This window comes from Crotalus tigris, unplaced genomic scaffold, assembly GCF_016545835.1.
Source record: "Crotalus tigris isolate CLP2741 ecotype Arizona unplaced genomic scaffold, ASM1654583v1 scf7180000017999.2816498, whole genome shotgun sequence".
NCBI classification, from domain to species: Eukaryota; Metazoa; Chordata; class Lepidosauria; order Squamata; family Viperidae; genus Crotalus; species Crotalus tigris.
In genome coordinates, this window is record NW_024096765.1 from 844,981 (window position 1) to 855,143 (window position 10,163).

The 10,163-nt window shown below is 43.1% G+C and overlaps 1 protein-coding gene across 2 annotated transcripts in view; it reads left to right on the plus strand.

The window, feature by feature from the left end:
* The window catches only part of LAMA5 (laminin subunit alpha 5), a 328,307-nt gene that overhangs the window by 315,530 nt on the left and 2,614 nt on the right, over window positions 1-10,163 (plus strand). For both annotated transcript variants that reach the window (XM_039346487.1, XM_039346486.1), the window contains exons 71-79: window positions 28-195; window positions 401-533; window positions 1,846-1,985; window positions 2,452-2,641; window positions 3,911-4,063; window positions 5,474-5,633; window positions 5,763-5,890; window positions 8,831-8,921; window positions 9,792-9,911. In XM_039346487.1, coding sequence (XP_039202421.1) covers window positions 28-195; window positions 401-533; window positions 1,846-1,985; window positions 2,452-2,641; window positions 3,911-4,063; window positions 5,474-5,633; window positions 5,763-5,890; window positions 8,831-8,921; window positions 9,792-9,911 — 1,283 coding nt within the window. The remainder of the gene's footprint in view (window positions 1-27; window positions 196-400; window positions 534-1,845; window positions 1,986-2,451; window positions 2,642-3,910; window positions 4,064-5,473; window positions 5,634-5,762; window positions 5,891-8,830; window positions 8,922-9,791; window positions 9,912-10,163) is intronic.

Here is a 10,163-nt window from a genome sequence, read left to right on the forward strand (position 1 = left end):
TTGATATATTGAACATTTTTGCTGTAGGGTCCGGATGTATGTGGATGATCAGCTTCAGGGATCCACAGATGGGCTGACTCGTGAGAGGAGGCAAAAGCGTGAAGCTGAGTTGGGTGTTTTTCACCTGGGCGGTTTGCCCAGCAGCAGCGACCTTGGCAACCTTACAGGCTGCATTAGCAATGTCTTCATCAAAAGGTGAGCCAGCGCTTCCATCCTATTCTCTTTGTATCGTCTCCGGCTTCCTTTCTTCCTCCACACCCTTTAACTATCGGCCTCACTAAGGTTTTGATTTGCCTGCGGATTTTTTTTTTACTTAATCAAAAGAGGTTCTGTCACTTCACACCATCTGCTCTGGCTCCCCACGGGACAGCTGTTGATCTTCTTTTCCTTTCTGCACTAGGAGATCGGAAGCTCAGGCAGTTGTGGATCTGCAGCAGAGCACGGAGAGTTTCAATGTGACCATGAACTGCCCCAGGGATTGGCAACCCCAGCAGATGAGGGCACCAGAAAAGAAGAGCAGAGGAAAGCCAAAGGTGACAGAGATACAATAGAATATTTGTAGCTTGAGATTGTACTGTACTCTGAGCTTGGCTTTTTCCCTATAGAACAGAGGTCCCCAACCTTTTGGGCGCCGGGGACCGGTTCCGTGGAGAGAGGTTTTTCCGCGGACCGGAGGGGGGCGTGGTTTCATGTACTGCCTGCATCCTGCAGATGGGGCTTTGCTTGTTTGTGCGGCCCAGTTGCTGGCATGCTTCGGCCCGGTGCCGATCCATGGACCGGGGATTGGGGACCCCTGCTATAGACATTTCATTACCCAACTAGGTAACATCATCAGTGCTGGAAGCGAGGCAAACCCCACCCCCTTCTAGCACTGATGAAGCTACCTCGTTGGGTAATGAAATGTCTGCAGGGAAACAGCTACACTCAGAGAGCATCAAGGACCCCACTGAGATGGAACTCTTTAAAATCCAAGTTTTCATTGTCCTAAGAGCGTTAGGCTTTATATTCAGGAATAGAATAATCCACACCCATTATGAAAGACATCATGGCAGATCAAGTTGTGCATTTAGCTTGTGCTTTATTTATATTGAAATACTGTGCAGAAGGACCCCAGGAAACGCATAGAGCAGCAATTTTATTTTTGCCTGCTGGTGCCGGTCATTAAATGCTGTCCAAATAACAAATAATGTACTGAGCTCCCTTATTATTTCAGTTTTACGAAAGCGTACAGGTAGTCTTCTACTTACGACTGCAGTTGAGCCCAAAGTTTCTGTTGCTAAGCAGGAGAGTTGTTAATTTTGTCCCGTTTTATGAACTTTCTTACCACGGTTGTTAAGTGAATCACTGCAGTTGTTAAGTTAGTAACACGGTTGCTAAGTGAATCTGGTTTCTTGATTGACTTTGCTTGTCAGAAGATCACAAAAGGGGATCACGTGACCCCAAACACCTGAATTTTGATCACGTGACTACAGGGATGCTGCAACATTCATGTGAAAAACAGTCATAAGTTACATTTTTCAGTGCCGTTGTAACTTTGAACAGCCACTAAAACGGACTGTCAGGACCACCTGCATTTATTCTACCCAATAGTAATAAATCTCTGCTTTGTTTTGTTTTTTAATAGCAAGCCTGTTTAAACCTAGAGCAGGCATAGCATTTAGATATTAGAAGATCTTTAACATCCCTTGCTGAGCTGCTTTTGGACGTTACCAAGGTGTGGAGGGATTAACGGGCTTAATATTTATGGACCGAAAATTGAAAAGCTTAAATCCAAGTCACGTTCCAATGGGAAAACCAATCATAAACCAAATCCTGGACTGTGAATTACAAATTATGTCTCTGCAGGTACCAAGCAAGGCAATGCTGAAAGACACAGATTGCCACCTGCTTAAAGAACCCAGAGCTGTTAAAGATGCCTTCCAGTTTGGCGGATCCCCTGTCAGCCACTTGGAGTTCAACAAAATACCAAGGATGTTCAGAGAAAGGTAAATATTGAAAAGTCAAATGTATTTTTCTTCTTGCTTGGAAAGTAAGTCCACTATACTTCAGACAACAACAACAACAACAACAACAAATAGGGAAGTGAAGAGTCTCGACTTACAACCACAATTGAGCCCGACTGTTTTGCTGCTAAGCAAGCCAGTTCCTTGCCTCATTTTACGACCTGTGTTTGCCACAGTCGTTATGCAAATCACTGCAGTTTGTTTGTGGGAAGCCAGCAGGGAAAGTCGCAAAAGATGATCACGTGAGTTGGGGACGGTGCAAAAGTCATCAATGCAAGCCATCTGCCAAGTGCCTGAATTTCGATCAGGTGCAAAATAGTTCTGCCATTTTTTTTTTCAGTCCCATTATAACTTTGAATAGTCATTAAATGAATGGTAGTATTGGCCCTTCTGAACTCCAGTCCAGATTAAGAAAGCTTGAATGACAAATCGATTCTTCTTCCAACAGGTTTCATTTCTCCGTGGAGTTTAGATTGAACTCCTCCAGCGGTCTGCTTTTCTACATGGCTAATGAATCTCTGGGCTCCTTCTTCGCCCTTTTTGTCTCCAACGGACGTGTGGTGCTTTTGGCTGATACAAATGGACATAAACTGAGACTCCGGAGCAAAGAAAAGTACCATGATGGAAGGTGGCACACGGTAAGAACAGGGAAAACAGGCACATTTTGTTAACCATACAGTATTAACTTTATGAACCTTCCTTCTTCTGTTATGTGTTCAAGATGGACAGTGATTATATCTTACTTATATGTAAGGGTGTAGGTTTATACATATGCTGTTTATAGTAGGTTTAAATGTGTGTTATGTATGTGTATACTTTGAGAGCAAGCAACTAAATTTCATTTTTAATGTGTGCTGTTATGCCCACAGTAAAAAACGACAATAAAGGTTTGTCTATCTATCTATCTATCTATCTATCTATCTATCTATCTATCTATCTATCTATCTATCTATCTATCTATCTATCTCCTCTTTTCTACGTCAGATGGCTTGGTTTTCTTCTAGATTAAGACTGAGCCAAGAGTGTGTTTCTATTGGTGAACAAGCGTCAGATAGGATGTGGCATAAACTCCTTGGCTAAATACAATGGCAATTTGAAAATAAACCTTTGTTTGCTTATCAAAGATAGACACTCGTAGATACAGAACTTTTATTATATACATTACAAAACTTCAACATTACATTACTTTTCGACATAATTGCCATTGAAATTGAAGCACTTGTCCTAACGTCTTACAAAGTTTGAAATTCCTTAGTAGTCGTCGCTTAGCACCAAATCTGGGCTATAAGAGGGTGTGTGTGTGATCAAAAACATCCCAACGGAACTGCTTCAAAAGTTCTTGAGTGCATCTAGCGGGCCAGCATTATCGTGCATCAACACCACACCGGAAGACAGCAGGCCCCGACGCTTGTTATGGATGGCTTGTCTGAGTTTTCATAATGTTTCACAGTAGACTTCTGAATTGATGGTCAGATCACACTCCATGAACTTCACTGCCATTACTCCTTCGGCATCTTCATATTTGGCAGGATTTTCTATGGCACCACCTCTGGTGTGTTCACAATAATGTTCGCCCGCACACCGCTAGATGCAGCGATATCATAAAATCAGATCCAGTCATATGGGTTCCTCAACTTATGACCATAACAACTTATGTATGGATATCTGGACCCAATTGCGGTTGTCAGTTGAGAACTATCTGTAGCTTGACGTGGGAGGGTCCTTGTTTGTGAAATCAGGAACAACATCAAGGAAAGCCAATATCTCTCCTTACTTCCACCTTGCTGATCTGCAGTCGATAAAAAAAATATATCTGCGGGTTCCAGGATTGAACAAGGATTGCTTTGCTGGTGACCATGGAAGAGCGACGGAACTGAAGCATCGCATGCCTTTCTTATCATTTTCAGGTCTTCTTCAGCAGAGACAGGAACAAAGTTCAGCTGGTCATTGATGGACTGAGATCCCTGGAGAAGTTGCTGCCGACCCCTGTTGACTTCGGGATCTCTGGCCCCCTTTATGTGGGGGGAGCACCACTGGCCAAAGCTAAGGCTCATATACCAGTAAGGAACCTAATGATCTACCTTGGAACCTGCTTCTTCATATACCTAGAACCACCCCTGACATGAAGAGGGAGAAAATTTTATGAACTGCGCCCGTTCCTGGAACGGGAAGAAGCCTACTCAGTCAGTCAGTCAGTCGTGCCTTGTCACTTCCCTGTTGGACTATTGCAATGCACTCTCCACGGAGCTGCCCTTGAAGACTATCCAGAAGCTGCAAAATGCAGCTGCTTGCACGCTTCTGGGTTCTTTGTAATTTTTCCTTGTTACAATTTTGTTACATGTACCTCACGTAATACTTATTTTCAGGGTACAATTTAAAATGCAGGTTATCTCTTTTTTTTAAAAAAAAAAAAGCCAGGGCCAGGTTATTTGGGGGGAGGGGCACCATCTCTGCATCATACTAGATCAGGGAGGGTGGAGGCGCTCCAGGTCCCATGCCCCAGACATTGTCATCTGGTGGGACTTTGAAGGGGAGTCTTCACTTTAGTTACCTTGGCACTTTGGAATGTATTTATTTGTCGAATTTTAAAGCCGCCAATCTCATGAACAAGTGATTGTAATTTGAGGAGTCCCTGTCCTTTTTAGTATTCTGGAAAGCCGCCAAGACCGGCTGCTCCTCAATCATTGGACTAGGATGGGACTGAATCAGAGTCAACATGTCTGTGGAGATTCTCTTGTCATCCAGGTCATGGTTGTCCCAAAGATACTTTTTCAAAAAGGCGGCTGGACTTTTGTTTTTCCTTGAAGGCGTTTCGCTTCTCACCCAAGAAGCTTCTTCAGTGAGAACTGAAGAAGTTTCTTGGATGAGAAGCGAAACGTCTTCAAGGAAAAACAAAGTCCACTTGCCTTTTGAAAAAGCACCTTTGGATCAGAGTCAACAGTTGGGTGGCCTGGTGCCTGGTGGAAAAGATTTGTTTTGTTTTTATATTGTTTTTATTAGCAATCATGAGCCCTCCCCCCCCCCCGGTTCTCTATGGGAGATAGGCAGCCATACGTTGTTTAAATAAGCCGAGGTGGCGCAGCAGTTAGAGTGCAGTACTGCAGGCCACTTTAGCTGACTGTGTTCAACAGGTCAGCGGTTCAAATCTCACCAGCTCAAGGTTGACTCAGCCTTCCATCCTTCCGGGGTAGGTAAAATGAGGACCCAGATTGTTGGGGGCAATGTAAATATATATATATATATATATATATATATATATATATATATATATATATATATATACATTGCTTATTGGTGTACACCGCTTAGAGAGTGCTTGCACTTAAAGCGGTATATAAGTCTCATAAATAAATAATAAATAAATAAATATAAAAAAAGCATGAAATTGCAAGTTTGGGGGAACTGTAGGCAGTGGAAATGTCCAGATGCCGTTATCTGATTCAAAAAGACCACCTTTTTTTTCCCTTCAGGATGCTTCTGCTTCTAGCTTTAAGGGTTGCCTCAGGCACCTAAAACTTGACAAAAAGCCTCTAAATTCACCCTCCCGTGTGTTCGCTGTGACCCCTTGTTATGTGGGCCCTTTGGAAACTGGCATCTTTTTCTCTGTTGAAGGAGGATATATCACACTAGGTACTTTTAAGTGTTGTCTGTCCTTTTACACTTGGTCATCCTTTGCGCTTCCTTTCAGGATGGCTTAGTTTTTAACTTTCTGTTCCCTCCACTAAACTTTCTGTAAAAGATTTGCTCTTCTCTCTCCAGATAGGTCGGTCGCTCTCAGTCAAGACTTTGAGATAGCACTGGAGATCCGGCCACGGAGTTCATCTAGCCTGATATTTCACGTAGGAAAGCAGACAGACTATCTCAGGCTATCCACTGGCAGCCAAAAGGTAAAATGATTTGAGTCATTCACCTTTGATTGATTGGGTAATGAGCTCTTAGAATTTTAAAAAAGAGTAGAGACAAATACCTTGAACATCCTTAGGATGGCATGGGTCTTTATGGTATGATAAAGTTAAAGTAAATGTTGATTTTTTCCTAACATGGATAAATGGTTACAAAAGCTGATGGAATTAGCAGAGATGGCCAAATTGACTGTGCCAATAAAAGGAAAGAACACAAGTACTTTTGTTTCTACTTGGAAACCGTTTCTGGACTTTGTGCTTGAGGTGGAAAAAAATGACACCATGATTTTGGGTTTTACCAATTAGACCAGGGGTAGTCAACCTTGGCTCTTTTATGACTCGTGGATTTCAACTCCCAGAATTCCTGAGCCAGCTAAGTTGGCTCAGGAATTCTGGGAATTGAAGTCCACGAGTCATAAAAGAGCCAAGGTTGACTGCCCCTGGATTAGACTGATTTGCCGATACATAAATGGCTAGTGCATACTACTATAGAAATGTAAAAAAGCCGAGATTTGATTTTAATGTCTGATTTTACTGCAACAGAGTCAGAAGTCAATGTCTTTTGTTTCTTCCCCTCCCTTTCTTCACACCTTTTTCGTTTTCCCTTTTTCTACTGTTGTCCCCTACTGTTTGCTTTTGTATTTTCACATTTTATGTTATAAATGAATAAAACTAATAAAAAAAATACCTTGAACATCCTTGGAGGGAAACCAGAACATTTGTCACGTATGTTCCTGGGCATGGACAGTAGAAAAATGCACCATCCATCGTCAAGGAAGAGCATGTTTCTAAATGTTGGCAATTTTTAAGATCTGTGGAGTTCAACTCCCAGAATTCCTAGCCTATCATGCCAGGCATTCAGACTAAGCAATATGGCTATGGAAGTTCTTTAGAACTACTTGTTTCAAAGTGAATCTACTCTTCCTGTAAGACCTGGAGGAGAAGACCTGTGAGGGAGCCCTTTCTGAAGGAATTAAGATTGCCGGGAGAAATATCAACAACCAAAGATATGCAGATGATACCACTCTAATGGCAGAAAGTGAAGACGAACTAAAGAGCCTCTTGATGCAGGTGAAGGAGAGTGCAAAAGTTGGCTTGAAACTCAACATTAAGAAAACCAAGATCATGGCATCTGGCCTTCTCAATTCCTGGCAAATAAATGGGGAAGAAATGGAGGTAGTGACAGATTTTATCTTCCTGGGCTCCAAGATCACCGCAGATGGGGACTGCAGCCAAGAAATTAAAAGACGCTTGCTCCTGGGAAGGAAAGCTATGGCAAATCTAGACAGCATACTAAAACGCAGAGACATCACCCTGCCAACAAAAGTGCGTATAGTCCAGGCCATGGTTTTCCCAGTTGCAATGTATGGCTGTGAAAGGTGGACCATAAGAAAGGCTGAGCGCCAAAGAATTGAAGCCTTTGAACTATGGTGCTGGAGAAGACTCCTGCGAGTCCCTTGGACTGCAAGGCGATCAAACCGGTCGGTCCTAGAGGAGATCAACCCCAACCGCTCTTTAGAAGGCCAGATCCTGAAATTAAAACTCAAATACTTTGGCCACCTAATGAGAAGGAAGGACTCACTGGAGAAGAGCCTGATGCTGGGAAAGATGGAGGGCAAGAGAAGAAGGGGACGACAGAGAAGGAGGTGGCTGGATGGAGTCATTGAAGCAGTAGGAGTGAGCTTAAATGGACTCCAGAAGATGGTAGAGGACAGGAAGGCCTGGAGGAACGTTGTCCATGGGATTGCTATGGGTCGAAGATGACTTTGCAACTAACAACAATTGGCCCTTCTGTGGAACAGCTTGCCTCCACATTTCAGAATCATTTTCTCTTTACTCGGTTTCTGAAAAGAGATGAAAAATAGATTGTGGAAGATGCTTTGGGGAAGACACTAAGCTTTCTTTTATGATCCACTCTCTAAAGCAGAGTCATAGAGAAATATCAGTAATAATTTTTTTACAAAATGAAGAGGCCACATTGTACTAATAGCCATGAGGAGAGATTGTGGATCAGGTGAAAGGCTCAGTTTTACACTTGTTTGTTTATATCCCACTATTATTTTTCCAAATAAGGTGGTGAACATATCCAACTCCTCCTGTTTTCCCTATAACAACCACCCTGTGAAATAAATTGGGTTGAGAGAAAATGGCCCAAGGCCATCCAGCTGGCTTTGATGGCTAAGGTTGGACTTGAACTCACGGGTTCTTGCTTTCTGACCTGGTGCCTTAACCACTAGACCAGGGGTAGGCAACCTTGGCTCTTTTATGATTCATGGACTTCAACTCCCAGAATTCCTGAGCCATTCTGGGAGTTGAAGTCCACGAGTCATAAAAGAGCCAAGGTTGCCTACCCCTGCACTAGATCAGGCTGGTTCTTGATTATAAATTTCATCGAGTGGAAATTGAAAATATAGTAGGGTGTAGATCTGTAATGATCTGATTTTTTTTTCTTTCTGAGGACTTCCTCGCTAGCATTGTTCTTCCCATCGAAGAACCCTCTGGTAGAAGAATAAGCCAGGTCTTTCAGGGGCTTCTTCCTAGTGCCATCTAAATCAGTGGTTCTCAACCTGTGGGTCGGGACCCCATTTGGGGTCAAACGACTGTTTCACAGGGGTGGCCAAACAACGTAGTCTGCCATTTTTTCCCCCTTTTCCTTAGCTGTCCTACTCCCTTTTATTCTATTGGCTTTTGAAAGCCAATAGAATAGTCTCTCTTGAATAGAGTCTAATTCTATTGGCTTTCAAAAGCCAATAGGAATTGTCCAGGCTGTCTCTGCCCTGCTGAGCCCGCCAAAAGTCCCATTCTGCAAACGGTGCTGCACCAGTTGAGTAGTCCTCGACTTACGACCAGTTGGGGGTCGCGGCATTAAAAAGGTTGAGAACCACTGATCTAAATGAAGTTCTCCAAATCATTTCTCTGTATTAGGTTACGGTGACCGCAAATGCAGGAACAGGGGAGTTCTCCACTTCCGTGTCCCAACCTTCCCTCTGCGATGGCCAATGGCATACAATCACAGGTGAGCCACTTTCCAACCCAAGGGATATCATCCTTTTTTCTCCTTTCTCTTTCGGAGGGAATCAACTGCATCAGAGATATTCCCTGGACTCTTTTATCTTCTGTAACAGTGGCCCTCCAGCCTTTTGGGCACCAGGGACTGGTTCCACGGAGAAAGGTTTTTCCATGGACTGGAGGGGGCGTGGTTTTGCCTGCATCCCACAGATGGGGCTTCGCTTGTTTGTGCGGCCCAGTTGCCGGCATGCTGCGGACCGGTGCTGATTCCACGGACCGGGAGATGGGGGCCCGTTCCATAACATTCTCCTTCCCCCTCATCTTATGTTCGTATTTACTGACCATCACAGAACGTGACAATACGCTGTGGAGCCTAATCACAAAATGGCGTCTTCGTAGAATGCAGTTATCAGTTCAGTTAAAGATTAATAAGATTTAATGTGAACACAGCCAGTAAATCAGTGCTGTGGTCTGGGTTTCATGAAGCATTTCTCATCAAACGGTTGTTGTTGGAGACTAAAATTAAACCGCCACGCTTCTTTACGGACTTTGGAGTCAATTCAGATCCCATAGAGATGTCAGCTTCTAACTAAAACATTGTAACATTTGCAAATTTTGCATGCCCATCTATCCCTATCTTTAAATAAAGACTATTTCTTTGTTGCTGGTCCAGCCCAGTATGATTTGCTAAGAGATCTCTCTTCTTGATAATTAGGGAGGGCTGGAATCCAAGAGTTATTGGGCAGTGGGTTGGAAAGAGCTATATCAATTAGCACTAAACTGATTTTATCTTCTTCCATATTCCTCTGGCAGAAGGGAGCAAGTGGTGCTGCATCAATTATGAAATACATGCATGCTAATTTGTTTTCTTTCTTAGTCATCAAAGGTAGCAACATGATCCAACTGAATGTGGACACCAAAGGAAATTACACAGTGGGTCCAAATGAAATCCATGATACTTCTGACAAAGAAAGCATTTATCTCGGTGGAATGCCAGGTGAGTGCATTAAGGAATTGGAGCATTCAAAGGCCCATTAAATGGACATATGTACAGATTATCATAGTTTTTAGACCTTCTAGACCTACAGACAACAAACATGGGGATTGGAGGCAAAAACATATGAGGAACAGTTGCAGGAATTGGGTGTGTCTAGTGTAGTAAAAAGGACTAGGGGTGATATGATAACAATGTTCCAAAATCTGAGGGACTGCCACAAAGAGGAGGGAGTCAACTTATTTTCCAAAGCAC